Raw genomic sequence first — 22,972 nt, 5'->3', positions numbered from 1 at the left:
GTTTCATACTACAGAATTAAAATTTTTAATCCCTGTTCCATGATGAGATACCTTTGATCCTTTAGATACCTTTAGATAATTTTTTTCCACAAAAAGCATTTTATCGAAAAAATCCAATGTAAATGAAAAAAGTCTGATTAAAATTTTTTTTAAAAATTATTGATTTTTATCCACCCTGGCTGCAGAACTTTCGGATGAAGACAGCCACATTCTTGGGACTGTGTGATGAGCTCGCCACAGCCCTGTGGCGTAAGGACACGAGAATGAGAGCTGCCATGCCATTGGAGAAGCATGTGGCGATTGCACTATGGAAGCTGGTTACTCCAGACTGCCACCGATCGGTTGTTAATCAGTTCAGAGTGGGAAAGTCTACCGTTGGACTCATGTTGACGGAAGCATACAGGGCTGTTAATCGCATCCTGCTTCGAAAGACCTTGACTCTGGGCAACATGTGTGACATTGTAGATGGCTGAGCACAAATGGGCTTCCCTAACTGCGGAGGGACAATCGATGGCACGCATATTCCAGTTCTGTTACCAGACCACCTAGCCACCGAGTACATTAATCGCATGGGGTATTTCTCAATGGTTCTCCAGGCACTTTTAGACTACCCTGCGCGTTTCACAGACATTAATGCAGGCTGGTCTGGAAAGGTGCATGCTGCACGCATCTTTTGGAACACTGGTCTGTTCAGGAACAAGCAGAGACTTTCTTCCCAGACCAGAAGATCATTGTAGGGGAAATCAAAATGCTCACTGTGATCCTGGGAGATCCCGCCTAACCCTTAATGCCATGGCTTATGAAGCTATACATGGGATAACTTGACAGCAGCAAGGAGCAGTTCAAGAAGTGCAGAATGACTGTTGAGTGTGGTTTTGGCCATTTAAAGAACTACAGGTGCTACCTCTATGGGAAGCTGGACCTGGCCAATGACAGTATTTCTATACTTATAGATATGTGCTGCATGCTCCATAATATTTGTGAAGGAAAGGGTGACAGCTTCACTCAGGTCTGGACTGCAGCACTTGGAGGCAAGTTTGAACAGCCAGAGACCAGGGCTATTAGAAGGGCACAGCGTGGGGCCATAAGGATAAGAGATGCCTTGAGGCAGCAATTTGAAGCTGAGCCACTAATATTTGTTGCTATGTATGGGATTTGCAGTGCTTGTAATGCTAAGAGGTGATTGGTGCTCATGATGCAATATGTGGGTTTAACATAATTGTATGTTGCTTTGCATGGCTCATTTTGCTTTCAATTAATAGAATAAAGATTGCTTTCAAACCAGCACAATTCTTTTATTAAAAGACAACACCGGAGGAGAGAATCAAATTAAAAAGACAGCAGTGAGGGGGATAGGGGAAGGGAAGGTCCCAGGAGGAGGAGGAGGAGGGTTCCCAGGACAGCTAAAGATTTGTGTATGTCCAGGGATCATATCCAACCTTCTTTGGAGTACAATGCGACGGGTACTGTACTTCAACCGGGGGAACCTGGAGAGGAATGGGTGTTGAGTGCAGTGGGTAGGGGGAGTCCACAGTGCTGGACCGTGAGGACGGAGGAGTGGAATGCTGCGAGTACAGACTGGAGCCAGGAGGTTGATAAGAGTGTGTTGGCAGTGTCTGGGGAGCCCGTGGAAAAGAGTTTTGTGACAGCGGCTGCAGGGGATGGTGGGCGTGGAGCTGCTTGGTTTGAAGAGCTAGTGTCACCTGGGTGTGTCTGCTTGGTGCTCCATAACCTTTAAGAGCCATTCCGAGGCTTCACTCTGGCATGCCGCCTTCTCCTTTCAGTCCCTCTTCGCGCTATCCCGCCACTCCTTCAATTCCTGTTTCTCAGTGGCAGAGTGCATCATAGCCTCATGGAGAAAGTCCACCTTAGTTTTTGGCTGCTTTCTAATTCTGCGCAGCCATTCAGCTGCTGGGCTCCCACGGTCATCTCTGAAGTTTAAACAACATTTTACAGAAGCAGTATTGTTTGCAACACACAGAACACTGATTCAGTGATTTAAAACTCACCCAGTACTCACACTCCTGTCACTAACTGGCTGATGCCAGGCAAGCACACATGAGCCACAAAACCCCCCAAATACTGAGTAGCTGCAGGGGCAAGGTAAATCACTCTTTCTGGACCCTACTGTACACTGGGCACGTGGCTCCTGGGGGGGGGCCTGATGATCATTCCTGTCTCCACACTTTCCACAGGATGTGATCATTATGGAAAATATCTCACTGTTGAGGTGAGCAGGGAATCAAGGGAGGGTCTTCTCCAAGACTGCGGTTTCTGCCTTGGCCCTTATGCGGCTCGCCTGTGTGCAGCAATGGTCCCTTCCATCCCCCATGATGGCATAGTGGCACAGGAAAGTTACTGTTAATGGGACAAGAAACAAAGCAGCTCTGCCAAAGAACCTGTGGCAGAGGATCACCCAGTATTTCCACAAGAGTTTCCAGAAGATCTCTGAGGGAGATTCCCATGAAGTGAGATAGTCACTCAACAGCCTGTTCGTCCGCTCAGACTAGGCATGCAATGGGAGACAAGCCTGCTCTCTGCAACCCTCCTGCCCCCAGCTCCTTGCTACAGTGATTCCCAAAATCAAATCCACTTACGAGGGGCCTCCTCTCTTGTTTGCATTTCGCCAACATCCAACAGCTGTGACTGGCTAGCCTTATCTGGGGTAGAAAAGAGTTCCTGGCTGCATGCATCTCTGACCTCTGAGTCATCCTCTGCCTCTGGGTCTCCCTCCCCTTCCACATCCTCATACAAGATTTCCTCATCCTAGCTTGGTCCACTCTCAACTTGCACGTGACCCACGAAAGTATCCACAGTGGTCTTCACAATGAAGGTGGGGTCACTGCTGAGTATCATGTACAGCTCTTTGTAGACCCGGCAGATCGTGGACCCAACACCAGAGCAGCAGTTTGCCTCCTGTGCCTTGTGGTAGGCATTCTGCAGCTCCTTCACTTTGACCATGCACTGCAGTGTGTGCGGTCATGGCCCCTTTCTGTCATGCATTGTGAAATTTGTCTGTAGATATCATAATTCCTACAGCTGGAGTGCAGCTGGGACTGGGCTGCCTTCTCAACCCAAATGCTGATGAGGTCCAGCAGCTTGGTATTGCTTCAAGTGGGAGATCGCCTGGTGTGTGGAGCAGGCATGGCCACCTGGAAAGATGCACTGAGACCACTGCATGCATCACTGAGTGAACAGGAAGGGGACTTTCAAAATTCCAAAGGAATTTATGGGGTGGGGATGACGGTCACCTGAGGGCAGGGCAGTAGACTTCAAAGAGAGGCGAGAACAGGCATTATGTGACACCTCCTATAGGCCAATCACAGCACTGTAATCAACCACAATGTCTACACTGGCACGACAGTGCTATAGCCCCATCGCAGAAGGCGCTACACCTCTTGTTGGGGTAGTTTTTTTTTTTTTTAAAGCACTTCAACCACACAGTTTTTGCTCACTAAGTGGCTTGGCAGTGTGTAAATCTCGGGAGTTAAAGTGCAGAAAGCTGCTTTACTGTGCAGAAACTTGCCAATATAGACAGGACCTCAGGAATCAAGTTGAATCACTGAGGCCTTGTCTGCACCTCAAATGTAGGTCAACCTAACTAAGTCGCTCAGGGCTGTGAAAAATTTTAAGTCCTCTATGGTGTGGTAGAGCCAACCTAACCCCCACTCTAGATACAGTAGGTCAGTGGAAGTATTCTTCCATCAACCGAGCTGTTGCGTCTTGGAGAGGTGGATTGCCTTTGTTGACAGAAAACCCCTTCTGTTACTGTAGCAAGAGTCTCTGCTGCAGTGCTTATGTAGACGTACACTGAGTCCCTCTGTCTTGAGAAAAGAACTCTGTCCTTTGGGGAGGAGGTGCTTACTGTGTCTTCTTCCATTAGTCAGAACCTAAGAACTGATTGAAACTTCCTGTCTCCCTCTCAGTTCATTTAGGTCTCTGCCCCTAATTATATCCTGCCTATAGTACAATTCAGCTACACACAAATGGTCCACTGATACTCTTATTCTGCCACAACACGAGTAAGCTCCCCATCCCGCAAGTCTGCGAATACCTAGAAACATGTTTAACTTTGGGAGTAGTCCTACTGAACTCACATATGTTTTTACAGGACTGGGGTACAGGCTGTGCCTCCATTGAACATTTTCAGTAATTCTTGCACAGTTGGTCACTGGAGCTTCAGCAGTGCTGGTAATGGAAGAACAGTAGTGCATTTTAACCTCTGCTGTCTGCATCCAGTCTACATTAACGTTCCCACCATTGCAAGTACTGGTAGAACAGCAGTGCTATAGGCAAATGGTGGAAGAATTTCTGAAAATGCTTAATGGAGATAAGGCCTAAATGCAGAATGCTGGTGCAAGAATCGGTTATGATTAGAACATAATATTTAAAGGGCTTGTGTGGAAGAAACAGGAACCCATGATCCATTCACAGATTTTGATAATCCTACTTACCACATGTGGTCTCCTGCTGCATTTCCAGCTAAACTGCAATTGACTGACTACTTATTTGTATGCATTACTTATATAGTGCCAGCAGCATTCTGGAATCTGTAAAGGCATTAGAAAACAACCCATAGACATTTCTCCCAGTTAGTTGTTAGGTAAGCTGTAGTGCACTAATTGTCCTGATTATTTCTTAAAGGAGGAATCAGGACATGATTTTATACTATATTTCATTTGCTCCTATACATTTGACATCAGCTCTGACCTTTTTGGTGAATCTTAAACTAGGTCATGGCACGTTTTTTGTTTTAAAACTATTGAGTAAAAAATCATTCTGATTTATTAAGTTTGTGGAGCTACCCCCTAGATGGATTTAACTTTGTGTAATCATGTTTTTGGTTGTAATTATTATTTGTATTATGTTAGCACCTAGATGCTCCATTCAGAATTGGGGTCTTGTTACAGTGTGTGTTTTTGTACATTCTTCATGCACAGGAACATGACAAGTTAAAATATTATTTCAAATACATGTTGGATGATTGGGAATTGGGTTCTTGTTAGGTATACTGTAATTTTAATTTGTATATTTCATTAAGAATGCTCTCATTCTTGAAAAACTTAGCACATTAAAAAAAAAAACAAAACCCTTAGCAAGTGCAGTTTTAATTTCATTGTGCATTATGTCCCTATGAGGGAAAAGCATACCTTCTCCTAGTAAGAAGCCTAAAGACCCACTGAAGATGCCTCTGTGCAGGAAGTTTTTCAAAAATTGTTCTCCAAAAAGGCAATTTTTTCATAATATAACATTTGCTGTGTTTCTGTCTCTGCTTTTTATTACTCGGGTTATTTGTCTGAAAACCGATCCTGTATTTTCAGGCAAATGTTCCAAGTAATTAAAAGCAGGTGGGGAAAAGATTTAGAGTTGCGTAACTGTTTATAAATGGAATGTGCTCCATGAGGTGTTAGCAGCATGTTAAATCTACCACCTTTGGAACCTGTGGCAGCTCATTCATATTGGCACACATGATGTGGTCCAAAATCTCCAGGAACTCACTCTCATTCTAGCATAACTGATCTGATTTTGGTTAGTGCTGTCTAGTTACTGGACAATGTCAAACTCCTGTCAAATCAATGGGGTGGAATTCAAGCAGTCTTCTGCAATAACTTGCAGGATCAAGGCCTTGCTGACCTAATTGGTATCAGTTTCTTATGGGATTCTGTATGATAGAGAAATAACCACAACACTTGTATCCGTGTTGGGTTGTTTGTGAGACAGGGAAATTGGTATTGTCAGGCAACATGCCTGTACTGTAGGTGACCTTTCTTTAGCAAGTGTTCACTAACTAATGTAAATGTTAGAGATCAGTGTTCAGACTATGAGGTCTGCATAGTTTGATGTCCTAGTCAATGTGAGCATCTTAATCTGTGAGTTGAAGCTAATGAGGCCTACTCTATTATAAGGTGTTACTTGATGTGAGTAAGGGTTTGAGACTCTAACTGTTAAGCTACCTGATAGGCAGGCACTTTCAATCATTGCATTATTTTTTCCTGTCTTTTGCGGATGCTGGGAAAGAAATGCATTTTGACCTTATTCAGGAAGAATATCAAACATGAGGGAAAAGTATTCAGAACCATCAGTATTTTTTTATATACAGTGCAAGAGGAGTATTGATAGACTCTTCTCTTTAAATACAAGTGAACATAATGTGATTTATTTCCAAGAGTTGATCTTTTAATTTATTTATTTTTTATGCAGTTCAGAGTGAAGCAATGACAGTAAAACTGCTGGGATTCCTGGCGAGATGTTCCCATGTGTTAATGAAAATATGTGAGTGCCAAGGCCTTCATAAACCTAGGCATCCAGTGTTAAAACTAAGCAATGATGTTGTCAGGGCATCATTCAGAACTCTAGCACCAAACAAAGTCTTGAACTTGTGCACTCCTGAAACTGCTACCTGTTGCTTGACAAATCTGCATGAACAAATCAAGAATTGGCAAATGTTAGAAGCAAAGATTGTGAATTACCAGATTGGAGAAGTTTATCCTCCATTCAGGGAGGATGCTCTAAGAACTGTGAACTACAAACATGGACTAAGTAGTGTTAAAAAGTTTATGAAAATGCCAACAAGATCTTACTCAGTTGTATCAGCTGGTAAAATACTGCCAAAACAAAGTATTCTGCCAACTAAGAGACCACCGAAGGCACCTAGGACCAAACAGCCATCCAGAGCTAACCAGCCACTGGTGTCAGAAACTGAGGTAAAGTATAAAACTTGTGTTGTCTGTGGAATGTTAAAGGAACACTGTCAATTTAATTTATGTCCCATTTTTTAACAAATATTTTTCATAAAATGAAGTGTATTCTTTTTTGGTGGAAGAAGGAGATTTAAACATTCACATATATAATTGTGAACACAAACAGTAGGACTATACTAATAGAAGCAAAAAAGTGAAATTCAGTAGAAATAAGAATTATTGTCTAAAATGAGACAGATGCAGCAAGCAAACTGCACAAATGGTGAGAAGAATACAATATTATTAGAACTGAATGAGCTATAAAGATTTTTTTTAAATGGATTTAGCTTGTGTCCCTCTCTTGAGGTGTTGAAAGACAAAATCCTATCTTCAGAATGGTTTAATCTTTGAACACGCTTCTCCTTCTGCCTCAGTGATCAGCTGTCACCATTTAAAAGGCTTTTACTCTTCTCCATTTTTCTTCTGTTAAGAAAGTAATATGAAGGTATACAAAATAAATATCCAAATTTGTTTAAAAAAATTTCAGTTCAGGGAAGAAATAAGTAAAAATATTTAGGAAGTTTGTTTACATAGGCAACATTTTTTCTTTTTTAGTCTGATTTTGCTATTCTTATGGTTATGTCATATCAAGCTATAGAGAAATAAATTATGCGAAAATGTTCCTTTCATTGGAAGCTCACGATATTTTCCCTATAATCAATCCTGAATAAGTGCATAGTTGTTGCATGTACATCTCTAGGGGTTGGGGGAAAGACAGTTATACATTTTGTATAGCTAGTTTCTGGATCTGAGAATAAGCAAATCATTGCACTTAATGTTTGTGATACAGTTAATGACAGGACAAATCTTGCTTCCCTGATTCATATGGGAAGTTCCATTGAAGTTAATAGAACTACTTGAATAAGTTTGGTGAGGAAGATTTGGTCTGACATTTATAAAAGCCCTCCAGACCTGTTTGGTTAAATAACTCCCAAATGATGTCAGAGGATAGAAACTGCATCAACAGTGCAGGAGGACTGAATCATTCAAAAGGAAAAACTTCAATGCTCTTAAGAAACCATCTGGCATTGGGGTAAAGATGACTACTATGCCAGTGTAGTGTATGTTTGTTGTATCCAATTGGAACAAATCAATCAAGAAATCCATTTAACAACAACTGTCAATAGTCTATAGACATCTTTACTACCTATTTCTCAGCAAATACTACACCATACTTAAAATTTTGCTACACGCTGACCATTTGTTGCATTTTAGACTGTCTGAAAAATCTATATTTATGTGAGTATGGCCTAAGTCAAGGACAGGAAGCTAATGCCAGGCAACCACAAAAGTGACAGTAAAAATGTGGAAAAGGTAGAATGTTTTCTTTAATAGGCACATTATTGAAAGGTTACGGGCTTTCAGTATTTATTTAGACACATGCACATTTCTTTCGGGAGGCAAAGATTCTAGGTAGAAGCTCCTTTTTAGTGCTCTGAGTTGGATGCAGTGCAGTAGAAAACTGTTGCTAGGAAGTATGTCTAAAAAACAAAACAAATCGTGGTCCAGGAATCGCCTATGTTTTTGCCAGTAGAAACCCAATCAAAAGATCTCTTGAGGCATGAAGCTGCTGCAACTTTGCATGAGTTATTGGGGACCAGTGCAGCCCACAAAGTGAGTGTGGGATGAGGAATATATTGATCAAACATATCACTTGGCAGCTTCCATCATCAGGGCTCCTTTCTGTAGAGCAAGTGGGCAGGTGCACATACCACACACCTGTTCTTTTTCAGGGTGAATTCCCTCCTTCCTCCTCCCCACTGAGGCTAAGGGGCCAGGCTAGCTCAGAGATGTAAATTATATTTCTGTTCAGCAGCTTGGGTGTATCTGGACTATATATTTGCTTTACAGAATGCAAATGATTAATCAGTTTTAAAGGTTGTAGGAAGGAATAGACCAGATGACTTGGGAAAGATCAAGGTAGAAATGGTAAATATAATTTTATGATATCAAAACATCCATTTTAAGTAAATATTTTGTTTTAGTAACTTACATTGTCAGAATCCAAACTTTTGCGATACAGTTTATTCCATGTTCAAAGAGAAGGTAGTTTGGGGTTTTGTGGGTGATTTGTTGAGTACGATGCTTGTATGCCACTATATGTTTCCCTTGAACTGAACAGCTATGCTCAGATGAATTTTTCAAGTAATAATAAATCATAATAATGACTTCTATCTGAGAATCTAAAAACACTTCATTAATATTTGAATCTTCACAACATCTCTGAGAGGTAAGGAAATAATATTCCCATGTTACAAGTAGGGAAACTGAGGCACGGAGGTGGAATGACTGCCCAAGTCACACAGGACATCTACAGAAATAGTACTTAAATCTCCTGATTCCAAGGCCTAAAGTCTAACCACAAAGACCATGTTCCTTGGAGGAATCAAGTATATAAAGTGAATCTAATAAGTGGGTGTGAAACACCTTCTTGGAACAGATTGTTCCTATAACTATAACACTTTGGGTGGTGATTTTTGCAGAGGGCAGACCTAGACAGTACTTAGATAGGACATCTCAGAGAAAAACCCAGGTCCTGTAAGAAGCAGTGTTTGATTCAGTAACTGTCAATCTTTCCTCCAAGCCACTATTGAACTTCAAGGGTGGTGCTATAGAATAGGCTATCTGTGGAATGAGGCTGAAAATTTAGGTGTTAGTATTTTCTAGTAATCTAAGCTTCCACTTTATTTTTTGAAACATATGCCCTATAATCTTGCAATGTAATATATGAATTTCAGTATGTATAATTTAATTCCTGTCTACATAAATTCTCCTGTTTCTTTAAGGAGAGTTGGTATTCTTCTCTACTTCCTGTCCCTAAATTGTTATGTAGTGTTTTAGCATTATTATTCTAGCCACCCTACTATGTGCAGAGGTTGTTGTAATTTGTTAGTGAGTGAATTGAAGTGATTCATACATAATAGCGTGTACCTTGCAAATCTTTGGGTATGTCTACACTGCAATGTAAGTCCAAGGTTAGTTGGACTTGAGTCAGATGACCTGTGTTAGGGAACTCTTGGCTTGAGCATCCACACTGTATTTTAACCCTACGTTAAGACTTTTCTAACTTGTGCTGGAACCTAGAGTTCTAGTATCCATATTGAAGTGTCCAGACCGGAGTCAAAGTAACCATATCCCAGAGTCCTTAGTGACCCTCCCCAAAATGTGATTGCTTTAGCCCTAGGACTGTGATGCACTGTGGGAAAACTTTACTGCCCACCCTGCATGTACAGGTAGTTTGAATAGCCTTCCAACACAGCCTGCTGAGCAGCCAGTTTTGGTCTGTGAACTCCCAGCTCTCTGATAGTGTGCTTGCAGATCGGTCATCAGAAGAGAATGGGTTAATGCTGACCTGAGCTGCTGCTGTATGCCAAGTGGTAGTGGCTTCCATTTTCAGTGGAGTAAGTTGCAGGTTGCTGGGACAGAGAGAACTAAGGAAGTTGTTCTATAGGATTGTGGGATAGTTCTGGATGACTCCTGGGACCCAAGTCAAGCAGGGCTGCATCTACACTGCAGTGCAATAGGGCTTGGACCCTGGGTCCTAACTTGACCCAAGGGATAGTCCGGGGAGGGATAGATAGCTCAGTGGTTTGAGCGTTGGCCTGCTAAACCCAAGGTTGTGAATTCAATCCTTGAGGGGGTCATTTAGGGATCTGGGGCAAAAACCTGTCTGGGGATTGGTCCTGCTTTGAGCAGGGGGTTGGACTAGATGATCTCCTGATGTTCCTTCAAACCCTGATATTCTATGATTCTATTCTATGAGGTCAGACTCTCCAGCCTTGCAGGGTCTTGAGACCCTTGGATTCAATTGCAGGGTAGATGCAAGAGGGGGTTATCGTTGAGCTGAGGCTCAAGCATATGTCTACACTACAACGTAAGCCTATGCTTGAGCCTGGAATATAGATGGTTTGATTTGGGTCTGCACACTGCCATATGGATGCCAGAGTCTAAGTTCAAGTGCAGGTTAGAAAAGTCTTCATGTAGGGTTAAAACACAATGTAAATGCTCAAGCTTAAGGTTCCCTAGCATAGTTTGGCTGACTTGAGTCCCACAAACCCTGGGCTTACATTGCAGTATAGGCATATCTTTTGAAGCTTGCGAAAGGCGCTAGCTATATAGAACTAACAAATTGCTTAATTTTGACACTTTCATAAGCAGAGTGTGCATGTAAAAATACATAATGCAGCTGTGATTTTTCCATCGTCAAAAGGCAGAGCAAACTGTCTGAAGTACTGAAATAGTACTTCTTTCAGAGGAAGCTTGCACATTTCAAAACATTATGCCAGAGGTCACACAAACTCAGGGGTAATAAAAACATTTGTTATTTCAGAAATAACTTTTGTTTTTTTCTTAATATATAGCTCCATCTATGGGAATGCTGACATTTTGTAACCCAGCGAAAGGTTGACACAGAACACACTGCAACAAGGACACTTTTTTTTTTTAATGTCTACATACATTTCCTTACAGATGCATTGTACAGAAAGCTCTCTTAAAGGCATGTCTGACTTCTGCAAGATGACTAATGTAGTCCCAATGAATGGAACAGGGTGAATTGATTCAAATCAATCAACTGAATTAAACTGGCAAGCAGGAAACTTTGATTTAAGTAATTGATTTTAATCTTGTTTTGCATTTCTGTTTTTAATTATTTTCCTAAAAGTTTGATTCTCATTGGTTGGTTAATCATTGAGACATGTTGATTTGCAACAAAATACAGTTTTTTACATTAAATTTGGTACTTATTGCTAACCATGGGGATAAACGATATCTACACACATTTAAGCAGTTACATAGCTTAACATACATGTATTCAGATTTTCAATTTTTATGTTTTTTATTATGTTGAAAAATGGTTTTATTCACTAGATTGTTTTGATTTTTTTGTTTTTTTTACTTGTGATTGATGTCAAGCTGCCTTTGGTTGGAAATTGGAAATCAATTAAAGTGCACAATAACAACATTTTAAAATTGCTGTTCATTAGTTAAATAAAGCTACCTTAAATGTGTTGGACACAGAAGAAAAATTTATCAAAAGATGTTTTGCATTTAAAACTGATTTATTAAACAAAGTATCTATGGTTAGGGATTACACCGTTTCTGATCACCGTCTTGCAGAGTTTTAGAACTAGCAGATCTCATCCTTACACCTTCAGGAAAATTAGCTTTCCTGATCTTTCAACTCCCAATCAGTTTCTCAACTTAGAATGAGCTAGTCATTGAACTAAACAGTTAAATGAACTAAAAGGAAGAAAATATTTTCTTTGTACCCGCAGAAGAGGCTACTCTTGTTAAGAGGTGGTTTAGCACTTCAACAAAGTCTGGTTTCAGATGCTTAGCCAATGGGTTGACTTTCTTTAAAACTTTGGCAGCAAACACATACTGCTTGAATATTTTTATTTATATTATTTCAATAAAGTATAATAAGTTTACCTTAATATAGGTTATCATAATTTCAAATTTAATTTTTCATACATTTTTCTTTTTAAATATAAACCTATTTAAATGAAAAAATCTGTTTTTTGTGGAGTTTTTAAATCTGTTTTTATCCACCCTGAAGTGGAAAATCTTTGAAGTATTTTTCCAAGGTGTCATTTGTTTTCCTCACTAAATGTTATTCTTCATAGGCCCTTAAGCTGCGGTATATGAGTGCCCTCCAGGAATGTATTAAACAGTGTGACTACACCTCTGTCACGTTTTGTTTGTTCTCTCATAATCTCCCCAAAGGGAGGAGCATATATAGTGTAGGGATTTTTTAGAACTGTTTTCAAAAAAAAATTTAATATAGATGTTGCTATGTGTTAGTTAGAGAAGGCAATGTCAAGGAAATGTGTCTTATACTTGTAACAGAAGGTGGTATGGTTTGTAGTGGTCCTTAGTTCCTGGGGGAGTTCATTCCGTGGTCTCAGACTGGCCCCTTAGAAAGTTCTGTCGCCTGCACAGATGAGCTTTACCCTTACTGTAGAGAGTTCCACTGCCAGAGCAGTGTGGTTGTCAACCATGGTCTTCAACCCAGAGCTTTAGGCAGCCTTAGATATCCTAGGCCCATGCCATGGACCACCTTGAAGATAAAGGCTTGAGACCTTGAATATGATTCAGTTCTATGGGAAATCAGTGCAGAGAGCAGGGAACAGCTTTTGTGTGCTCACATTAGCCTGTGTGGCTGAGAAGAGACACTGCAACATTCTGTACTGGTTGGGGTTTCCTGAGTGCTGAAGGTTTTATGGCTAGGTATATTACAATGTTGTACTCCAGCTGAGACGTAACTAAGGCTTGTATAAATGATGCCAGACCATCATCTGCCAAGGTGATACAGAATCTCTTAGCCTACTGGAGGTGATAGAAAGCATTGCTCATGAATGCTTCTATGGAACAGTTTAGCATCAGTGAGGAATCCGAGAATACTCCTAAACTATTAACCAAATTGACCAATTGTGAATGTGTACCTTCCACCAATGGAGAGTGTGCTGTGACTGAAAACTCTTGAAAATGCTTTTCTCTACCCACCAGCATCACCTCTGGTCCTTGAAAAGCACATTATTTATTCTTCCTATGTATATCTTGAATTAACCCAGAACTCTTCAAATATTCAGGATATATTGTTGCTGCAGTTGTAAAAGAGCACGCTGCTGTATCTGAATCATCATAAGTAGCCTTTAGAGGGGGTTTGACTATATTCTGCCATTTGGAATGATGGCTTTAGGTTCCCTCTTTAGGTCTTCTGGCAGGTGATCCAGGAGGGATTTCAGCTTGTTCAATTGGAGGTAGTCTCATCTGGCCAGAAGAGTCAGACAGTTAGTCATCCTCATTCACAGAGTAGATGAGAAATAATCCTTCTTATCAAGGAGATTCAGTTTCCTTATACTCTGTCATGAGGAGAGGATTTTAGTAGTACTTCAGCTACTACTAAATACTTGCAGCAGGGTGCTGGTAGAAATATCCCAGCAATGGCAATGCAGATTTGTCTGTGGTAGTCTGTCAGCTTTTGTGGAAGAAACTGGGATGAATGGATGAATTACTTGCAAGTCCTTGGATTGACTAAACAAGTCCTCAGTGATTAGTGGTACCACTATTCTGTCTAGCTGCTGTGGCCACAAGGTATGAAACAGTCTCCTATTCAGCTGTCTAAAGAGGTAGCTATGCAGGCTAGTAAGAACTTAAATTTAAATGCAGACACAGTAGTTGAGGTGGTTCTTACATTCCTAAGAACCCATGAAGACTGACTCCCTACATGGATGCTAAGGAATAGGTGGTTCTTCCAGGTTGCCTCTTTTAAAGATGCAAATCCTTCAGCTAGTGGGACAGGGGATGCTGTCTTCAGTGGAAACTGGAGAGCTATATTTAAGAACCAGAGTCCCCAGTTTTGTTACAGGGTCTTTTTCTAGGTATTGATATTCAACTCTGTCCAAACCATTCTGCTAGTTCCATAGGGATGATGTGATGAACAGCACCCTGGTGCTTTAAACTGACTGATTTCTTCTGCCCCTTCAGTCCAAGGTCTTAATGAATCCACACCTCTGCTTGGCTTTTGCCACAGAAGAGGGCCCTGGGGCTCAGTCTGAGCTTCTCAGAGAGCCTGCACAGTCAGGAAGGATGAGGTAAAGGTAGTACAGCAGAACACTTCTCCAGCAAGTGAGTCTTTGAGGAAGGGGAGCCATTGTGCATGCATTGACCGCTGTGCATTACACAAAGGGGGCACATGTGAAGCTGGTTACCTTACCAGCCAATCTTTGCTGCCAAATGAAGGCGTCCATAACACAGAGAGTAAAATAACAAATTTAAATTGGAAAAATGAATGTCAAATCATATAACAAACTTGGCCACAGAGCCAAACAAATATCCCTTCAGCCTTTTTTTAACCCAAGCTTGTATTCCTTTGGCACAGGATCTGATGCAGTGTACAGCCTTCGCAACAGCAGATGAATATCATCTTGGTAATCTGTGTCATGAGCTGACTTCATATGGATATGTTGAAATAACAAGTTTGCCTAGAGGTAGATTTTTAAAACCTATTTTGAGCAGCTTTATCTTATTTTGGGAACAAAATATGGGTGTTATATAGAAAAGTAGTGGTTATTTTTTACACTTTAATATGTACTTTATCTTTGACCTAGTATCAGGGAATATTTTCATACCTTCGAAAAAAATTGCCTTCTCTCAAAATTTTCTTAATAAAACAAAAACTGAAGACAAAACAAAACAAACTTTTGACAGAGCAACATTCTCTGCACTTGCAAATTGTCCTGAAAAAATCATTTTGAAAGTTTGATAAAAGAATTTCTATTTTTACAGGAATTTTCAAATGGAAAGTTGTTCTATTTCTAATTAACATTTCAAAACAAAATGAAGTTTTTCATGGTTCTGGTTCTCCTTCTTCTTCTTCTTCTTTTATGCCACTTTTCCTGGTGAGGTTTGCGGCAGCAGCATGGAGAATAGGAAGGATGAGACCTCCTTTTCCTCTGCAACACATTCCAGCTGTTGTCCCACAACTTTTAAACAAATAAAAAAATGGTGGGTGTTTTGATAACCAAAATTCTTCATTTTGAACAATTTCAGAAAAAAATTAATTGTCAAATGAAAATTTTTCAAATCTTTTGACAAAACCCTACTTTCCAACGACAAAAATTTTTAGTCTGAAAATTTTTTGATCAGCTGTTACATAATAAGAAGGTAGCTGGTAACTGTTAAGAAGATAACATAACCAATAAGTGGTGACCTATATATTGACTACAAAAGGTCTAAACTAGAATGCAGCAATATACTTTCTATTCTGCAGCCTGCTTGTCACCGGCAAGTATGAAGCTTTTTCTAGTAAGTAGTTCTTTGCCATCAAATTTGGCAGAATTAAGCTTCCATGTGAAAGTTTCTAGATATTATAGTTATGAATATAGCACAGCAGTAGTTTACATGTAGATTGTCATCTTTTGTCTACCAACAGTTCTAATTCCTCTATAGCTGCTCATAACATTACCAATCTGCAGCAAAATGAATCCTCATAACATTACCAATCTGCAGTCTTGGCAGTTTCACAGCTGTTAGTCAGAGCCCTGCAGATAAAAGTAAAAACACGTCTTTCACTCTGCTGTTGCTTAGAAAAGCTATGAGGCATTGTTGCTTTTTATTGGGGGTGGCTTGGGATGGGAATAGAATAGTGAAGACGTCTTTTGTGGGAAGCTGAGTAGAGCAGTGGTGATATCCTCAACCATCGCACTGCAGGGGTCTTTGGGGTGGGAAGGAGGGAGGGAGGGGATGCTGCTTCTTTCCAACAGCCAGAAAGTTTAGACACTTCATATTTATTGGGCACTTTCTAGCATGAGACAGATCTTAAAATCCCAGAACAAGATCCTGGGATAGCAACCTGGTTAGAATCCCAACAATCTCCCCTTTCCTTGCAGCTGGCTGGACTTTTCACCAGGGCACTTTCCCTAATCATCGATGCTCTTTCCTGATCTTTATTGGCCCTTGAGTGTCTGATAAACTTTTCCAGCCCTGATCTGTATTATGAATTTAAGAAGTATCCCCTGAATACTGCCAGTTGGCCATCAGTAGGAGGAGAGAGAAGCTTGTTGAATATTTTTCCTTTAAAACAAACACCAAAGTGAAAGGATACATTTCTGATCAAGAAAATACAGTGGACATAGTGGGCCAAATTTAATCACTGCTGTAACTGTTGAAGAGTCCACTTTAGCAAGCATTCAACAAAATATTTGGCAATGATTCCACATGAGATTTTTCAGAAAAGCTGGGATGCTGTGGCTTGGATATGAATTGTATGATGAATCCTGAATTAGCTGAATTGTACTCACCAGAGAATAATTCTTGGAATCATTGTTGGTCTGGAAGACTGCAAGTGGGGTTCCACAAATGTTGGCTCTTGAACAGTTTACTATCTTAGAAGAAGTGGAGAGTACATCAATCAGATTAACAATGTATGTGAAAGTAAGAGGGATGGAAGATACTGTTAACAGGCATTTCAGCAGTGCTCAGCATAGTATCACAAACGTTAATAAATTAAGCCTGGCCAAACCCCAGTGATGAAAGAAAGTGATATTAACTCATATTACAGATTGGGATGCAGAGACAACTTACACTATTGTAAACAAGAACAGAATCTAGCCCTTTGGCTTCAAACACACAGTACTTTTGGACATATTTTGATTGGAAAGATTATTGTGAAACACTACAACAGGTCTATGTGTATTAGAACAAAGGAGGCAACATTTCCATATGAATACTGGCTTCTTTTACTTCAGGGCAGTAATTTTGTCTCTTCTCTTGTATACAGCATACAGCACAATGGGGTCCTAACCCAGTTGGAGCCTTTACCATAAGATAAATATTGTTGTTGTTGCTGGTTCCATCCCCCCCGATTATAGCTGCCATCTCTCCTGTCTCCTCGCTTCTTGCACTGACTTCTCTCATAGATGTTAGTTTTCTGTTGGGTTGGAGGGAGATTTAATACACTTGTTTTTTTCAAACTGTGATTATGCTAGCAACTAGGATGTTTTGTGGGTACTTAAATCCTCATGCTGAATGTAGTGTCAGATGGCATGCTGACATGGCAATGATTTGGATAACAACTTGCTCAGTCTTGTACACTGGAAAGTAAAATGTTGAGCATACATAAGTACAAAGTAACAAATCTGGGAATTATGTCCCTAGCCCCTGCCTATTAAAGTGCACAGTTGCATTATTATTTCATTTGGAAACTATAGAATCATAGGACTGGAAGGGACTTCTAATCCAGTCCTCTGCACTCAAATAATTTAGCCTAGTCTCCTGCAGTCAAGGCAGGACTAAGTATTACCTAAATCATCCCTGACAAGTGTTTGTCTAACCTGCCCTTAAAAATCTCCAATGACTAAGGAGATTCCACAATCTCCCTCGGCAGTTTGTTCTAGTACTTAAGTTCCCTGACAGAAAGTTTTTCCTAGTGTCCAACCTAGACCTCCCATGCTGCAATTTAAGCCCCTTGCTTCTTGTCCTATCCTCACAGGTTAAGAAGAAATTTTTTTCTCCCTCCTCGTTACCAACCTTTTATGTACTTGAAAAGTTATGGTGTCTCCCCTCAGTCTTCTCTTCTCTAGACTAAACAAAACCAGTTTTTTCCAATCTTTCCTCATAGGTCATGTTTTTGAGACCTTTAATCATTTTTGTTGCTCTCCTCTGGACTTTCTCCAGTTTGTCACATCTTTCCTGAAACGTGACTCCCAGAACTGGACACAATACTCTGTGCTGATAAGACCTCAGGTGGCGTAGAGTGGAAAAATTACTTCTTGTGTCTTGCTTACAACACTCCTGCTAATATATCCCAGAATGATGTTTTGCTTTTTTTGCAACAGCGTTACACTGTTGACTCCTATTTAGCTTGTGATCCACTATGACCTCCAGATCTCTTTCTGCAGTACTCCTTCCTAGGCAGTCATTTCCCATTTTGTATGTGTGCAATTGTTCCTTCCTAAGTGGAGTACTTCGCATTTGTTCAAATTAAAATTCAGCCTATTTACTTCAAACCATTTATCCAGTTTTTCCAAATCATTTTGACTTTTAATCCTGCCCTTCAATGCATTTGCAATCCCACCTATCTTGGTATTGTCTGCAAACTTTATAAGCATACTGTCTATGCCGTTATCAAAATCATTGATGAAGATATGGAACAGAACCGGACCCAAAACCCATCCCTGTAGGACCCCACTCAATATGCCCTTCCAGCTTGACCATGTACTACTAATAACTACTCTGGGAACAGCTTTCCAACCAGTTATGCACCCACCTTATAGTAGCTTCATCTAGCTTACTAAAGTCAAGATATACCACATCTGCTGCTTCCCCCCTATTCACAAGACTTGTTATCCTTTCAAAGAAAGCGGTTAGGTTGGTTTGACACAATTTGTTCTTGACAAATCAATGCTGATTGTTACTTGCCACCTTAGAAATACTATAGTGGCGGACTACCACAGATTTTTCCTAGAAGACCACAGATATGGGGCAAACAAGTATTTGGTGCGATATGGAGATGAGAAGTTATGGTTTATCCTAACTAGGTCTAAACTTTTGAAATGCCTACATAATTAGTAATTTATTACTAAATGATTCTTCATCTTTTCTCGCTCATTCTCTGTTCATGTAGTTCTCTGTTAACTACACTGGACTGAATTCTGGCATGATATAAGTGGACAAAACTCCCATTAAATTAAATGGGATTTGTGCCTACTTATACTGTGATATTACACAATAGCTATGTCAAATGTATTTTAACCATGTTGGAAAGTATAACAAATACAGAGGAAATAACTGGGCAGTGATATTTTAAAGTGGGAAAATGAAGGGGTATGCTGACAAGTGCTCTTTTCCATCAAAGAACACTGATGATATTGTAATAGTTTTGCTCAGCGTTTGAAACTTGATCAACTACTACAACAACTTTTCCAATTCTGACTGCCTTAGTGGATAAAAGTCATGGCTTTTAAGTGGCCGATGTCAAGTCAGTTGGTGGTGTCAATTCAGTTTCCATTGGAAATGAATCCACATCACACAGTCACCACCTCAGGTAGCCCTTATAGATATTTGTTTCCCAAGTAAGTTTGCAATAAGGCAAAGTACTAAGTGGGCAGAGTCACTGAATTTAACACTTCACCCCAGCCCTAGAAGTGATTCTGTCACATTGGGGTTGATGCACATTTGGCTGCTATCTTAAGCCTTGTCTGCACTAAAAAGGGTTTGCTGGTATAGCTACACCAGCAGCTCCTCATAGCTTATCCCAATTCACCAAATGAAATAAGCCATAGCAGCAAAAACACTCTTTTTGTTAGTAAAACTGCATCAACACACTAGGGCTTTTGGCAGCATGGTTTATGTCTGTTATGGGTTATGATTTTTCACACTCCTAACCAACATAACTATGCTGGCAAAACTTAGTGTAGATCTGGACTTTGCAGTCCTTGCTGTTTGAGAAAAGAGGATTTCAGTTTTCTGGGCTGGCAAGCTCAACAAGAAGGTTGGCTGCAACTGTGGGGGCATACCATTGTTCTTCTCACATCAGTCAGAATTCCTCTGGGTGGCATCCACTGACTCCTGGGTTTCCTTCATGGAGCAGTGTATACTTTCCAGGGTTCTCTGCTTGGTATCGCCCATCTGATTCCCTTGTTTACACCTATGACCTCACTCCCATTCCTATTTTTCATTTGTTGTCCACTGCCATCAGTTCCATCCTGTGTCCTATATTCTTCATGAGTACTACATTTCACTACAATTTTTAAGGGGAACTGGGCTAGTGGAGTGCAGAATCAAAATCAGGAATGAATGTGCATTTTTGAGAACCCATGCAATTTTATAAATTGTAATTGCTTCCTATACGCCCTCCTTTTAAAGCATTTCCATTTTTAAAAAAATATAGTACTTTTATTTTGGAAGTACTGTTCCCAGATAAAGACTGTTAAAACTGTTATAAATGTTTAACAGGTTTAAAATACAGAAACTGTTCTGCCTTCTAAAGTGTTATTCCCTTGCTCTTATTTTTAAACTAGATGCAGCAAATGTTTTAGTGATTGGCACGGAAAACGCTGCAAAAGAATATGATCCTGGTATGATCTTTTTCTTCAGGTAAGTTGCAAGCCAAGCCTGCCACATATGGTATATGTGGATGTAGAAAGCTACTTTGTCAGAGTTCAGGGCAACTGCATCTGTATTTCCTCCTCATAGTCTGACAAGGGTACCCATTCTAGGCTTCAGGCTCCTCAAGCAGTCACGTCACTTGGGTAGAGCCCCACGGGTTTCTACAGTGTGAAAGTCAGTCTGCCTTAGCAGACCTGCTTTGCTTCTCCTCAGAGGCTATAAACCTACACACATGCTAATAAGTTTACCAGAGATCATCCCAACTCCAACAGGGGCTCTGGCAGGTGACCAGCCCTCTCATCCTCACCAAGAGGATTGTTACGTGCCTGAGTGCTCTGCAAGAACAAGGCCCACACACACTGTGAATTATTTGGCTTTAATGAAGGTAAAGTGACACATCCGCAATGGGGACCCTGGGCATTGCTGTCACTTAGGCGGGGAACCCAGCACCGAAGCTCAGCTCGGCCTGGGTCGGAGTCCAAAGGCGGACCGGGAGCATACAGCTATATATACACAATACAAAAGCAACTCATACATATGCAAAAAGGGACTTCCCACAGGCTATGTCCGCCCTTTGGCCTAAGGCCATACAAACTGGTTTCAACCAGTTAAAAGCAAGTTATAACTGGCATGCTGTGTCCTACAATGACCGGCCACTTAGCAAGCAGGGGCTTTTCACAAGGCCGCCGAGAAAGCGGAGACACCCTAGCTAGGCCGTGACACAGTCTTCCGCAGTCCCCTACAAGGATTTTTCTGTGGTTACAAGTTCATAACAGCTGTTAGCACAGAACAAGCACCCCATGAATCTGAGTTCCTCATTGTTAAGCCTCTGATCTTGTCCTCATGTAACAGGTAATGAGTAGACAAAAGTCTCCTTTTCAGGGTGAAGCTTCAAAAGTCTTAGTTGTTGCATGATTGGAGGGGTACATTTGCATATGCCTTCCCCTAGAGATTTCCTGGGAAACCCACATCTTTAAAATTCATTCTTGTCTAGCCCATTGTTTCAAATAGTCCTGTGATGTGAATAACACTTCCCAGGGTTTATGTTAATCATGTCTCCCCCCAGGACATTACATATAATCCCCCAATAATGCTACACATTTTTATTTTCAATACAATGAACTTGTAAGATACTGAAACTTATTTAATTAAGTTGAATTTTATTGAATTAAAGTGTGTCCAGCCTGTTGCAGGAAATTGCCATATCTGTCATGTATTTTATTTTAATTATGTTTAAAAAAAAAAAAAAAAAAGAATGTTTCCTTCTGGAGATCCAGGAAACATTATTCAACTACTTAAAAACATAGGCGGCGAGTTCCTTACCCACGTGGTGCTCGGGTACCAGCAATAGTCAGAGCCCAGGGGCCCAGCTCCACCAATATTTAGGGCTGGGGGGGAGACCTGGCCCACCTGCGACCCCCCCCCCATGCCTTCCCCAAGTGTCCCCGGTCCCCGACTTGCTGCCCCCACCCCCTGCTCGCCTGTCTCGGGCTCCAGAGCAGAGAGGCACTGACACACTGTCTCTTCAGGGCAGCTCCATGTTGCCTCCCGGAAGCAATTGCTGCCGCGGGGTCCTAGTGCCTCCCACGTCGCCGCCAGGGCAGACTGACTCTGAGCCTGCTCTTCCTCCTCAAACCCTTTCCTTTTCCGGCAGGACCCTCCAGCAGCACAACTTCCACCCCCACCAGCCCACAGTCACTGCTCCTGCCCTATGCTGGGCAAGGAGGCAGCCCCCTCCCTCAGTCCCAGTGAGGCTACAGTCGGGCAACAGCAGGGGAGGAAGTGCACACAGCACTCCCCCGGCACCCACCACAGGGGAGGTGGGGGAGATTCCTGGACCTGAGAGAGGCCCTAGGATCACATGCAGTGACCGTGGTGGGGGTGAGTGTGCTGCTGGGTGGGACAGGAAAGTGGGGCTTTCCCCCCAGAGCTTGCTGCTGCTGGCAGGGAAGAGCTGGGGAGGGTCCTCCTCTCTGGCCCCTGTCCCAGAGCAGCCTGCCTGCATCCCAAACTCATCCCCAGCCCTGCCCCATCCCAGAGCCCACACCCCTGCCAGAGCTTTCACCCCACACCACACCCTCAACCATCTGTTCAAGTCCTGAGCCCCTCCAGTACCCCAAACACCTTATTCCCAGTTCCAGCCAGAGCCTTCACCCCCAACACTCCTACTCTCACCCTGAGCCCCTCCCACACCCCAAGCCCCCCATTGCCAGCCCCAGACAAAGCCCTCATCCCCTACACCCCTACTCTCGCCCTGAGCCCCTCCCACACTCCAAACCCCTCATCTTCAGCCACAGCCCTCACCTCTGCACCCCTCCCTCACCCAAACTCCGTCCCAGAGCCTTGGGCAGGTGGGGGACAGAGTTGTGGGGAACAGAGTTTGGGCACCACCAAAATTTCTACAAACCTGACACCCCTGCTTAAGTATTAAGTAATTAAATAATTCTGATTTTAAAACTATATTTGAGTATTTTTTGTATTTAAAATTAAAGCATGATTAACAGCATCTGTTACGGGGCTCATAGGAAGACTAAGCATTGTAAATTTTCTTGATTCACTTTGTGCAGAGGCAATTCCTGACAACATGACTGTAGCATTAAAACACTTTTAATGCTACA

General features: G+C 41.5%; 1 protein-coding gene across 8 annotated transcripts in view; it reads left to right on the top strand.

The window, feature by feature from the left end:
* The window catches only part of RMND1 (required for meiotic nuclear division 1 homolog), a 38,892-nt gene that overhangs the window by 2,124 nt on the left and 13,796 nt on the right, over positions 1–22,972 (top strand). For 5 of the 8 annotated variants that reach the window (XR_012655564.1, XM_075064049.1, XM_032782467.2 and 2 more), the window contains 3 exons: positions 6,202–6,704; positions 14,626–14,734; positions 20,267–20,342. Coding sequence is in view for 7 of the 8 variants with exons in the window: in XM_075064049.1 (XP_074920150.1) it covers positions 6,202–6,704; positions 14,626–14,734; positions 20,267–20,342 (688 nt within the window). In the remaining variant the exon portion in view is untranslated. Of the gene's footprint in view, positions 1–185; positions 6,705–14,625; positions 14,735–20,266; positions 20,343–22,972 lie in introns of all 8 variants that reach the window. The other 3 variants (XM_075064052.1, XM_075064051.1, XM_075064050.1) reach the window with 1 other exon arrangement.

The sequence above is a fragment of the Chelonoidis abingdonii genome, chromosome 3 (genome assembly GCF_003597395.2).
Source record: "Chelonoidis abingdonii isolate Lonesome George chromosome 3, CheloAbing_2.0, whole genome shotgun sequence".
Taxonomy (NCBI): domain Eukaryota; kingdom Metazoa; phylum Chordata; order Testudines; family Testudinidae; genus Chelonoidis; species Chelonoidis abingdonii.
Note: the sequence above shows the minus strand (reverse complement) of the source record. Positions and strands in the feature narration are given on the sequence as shown.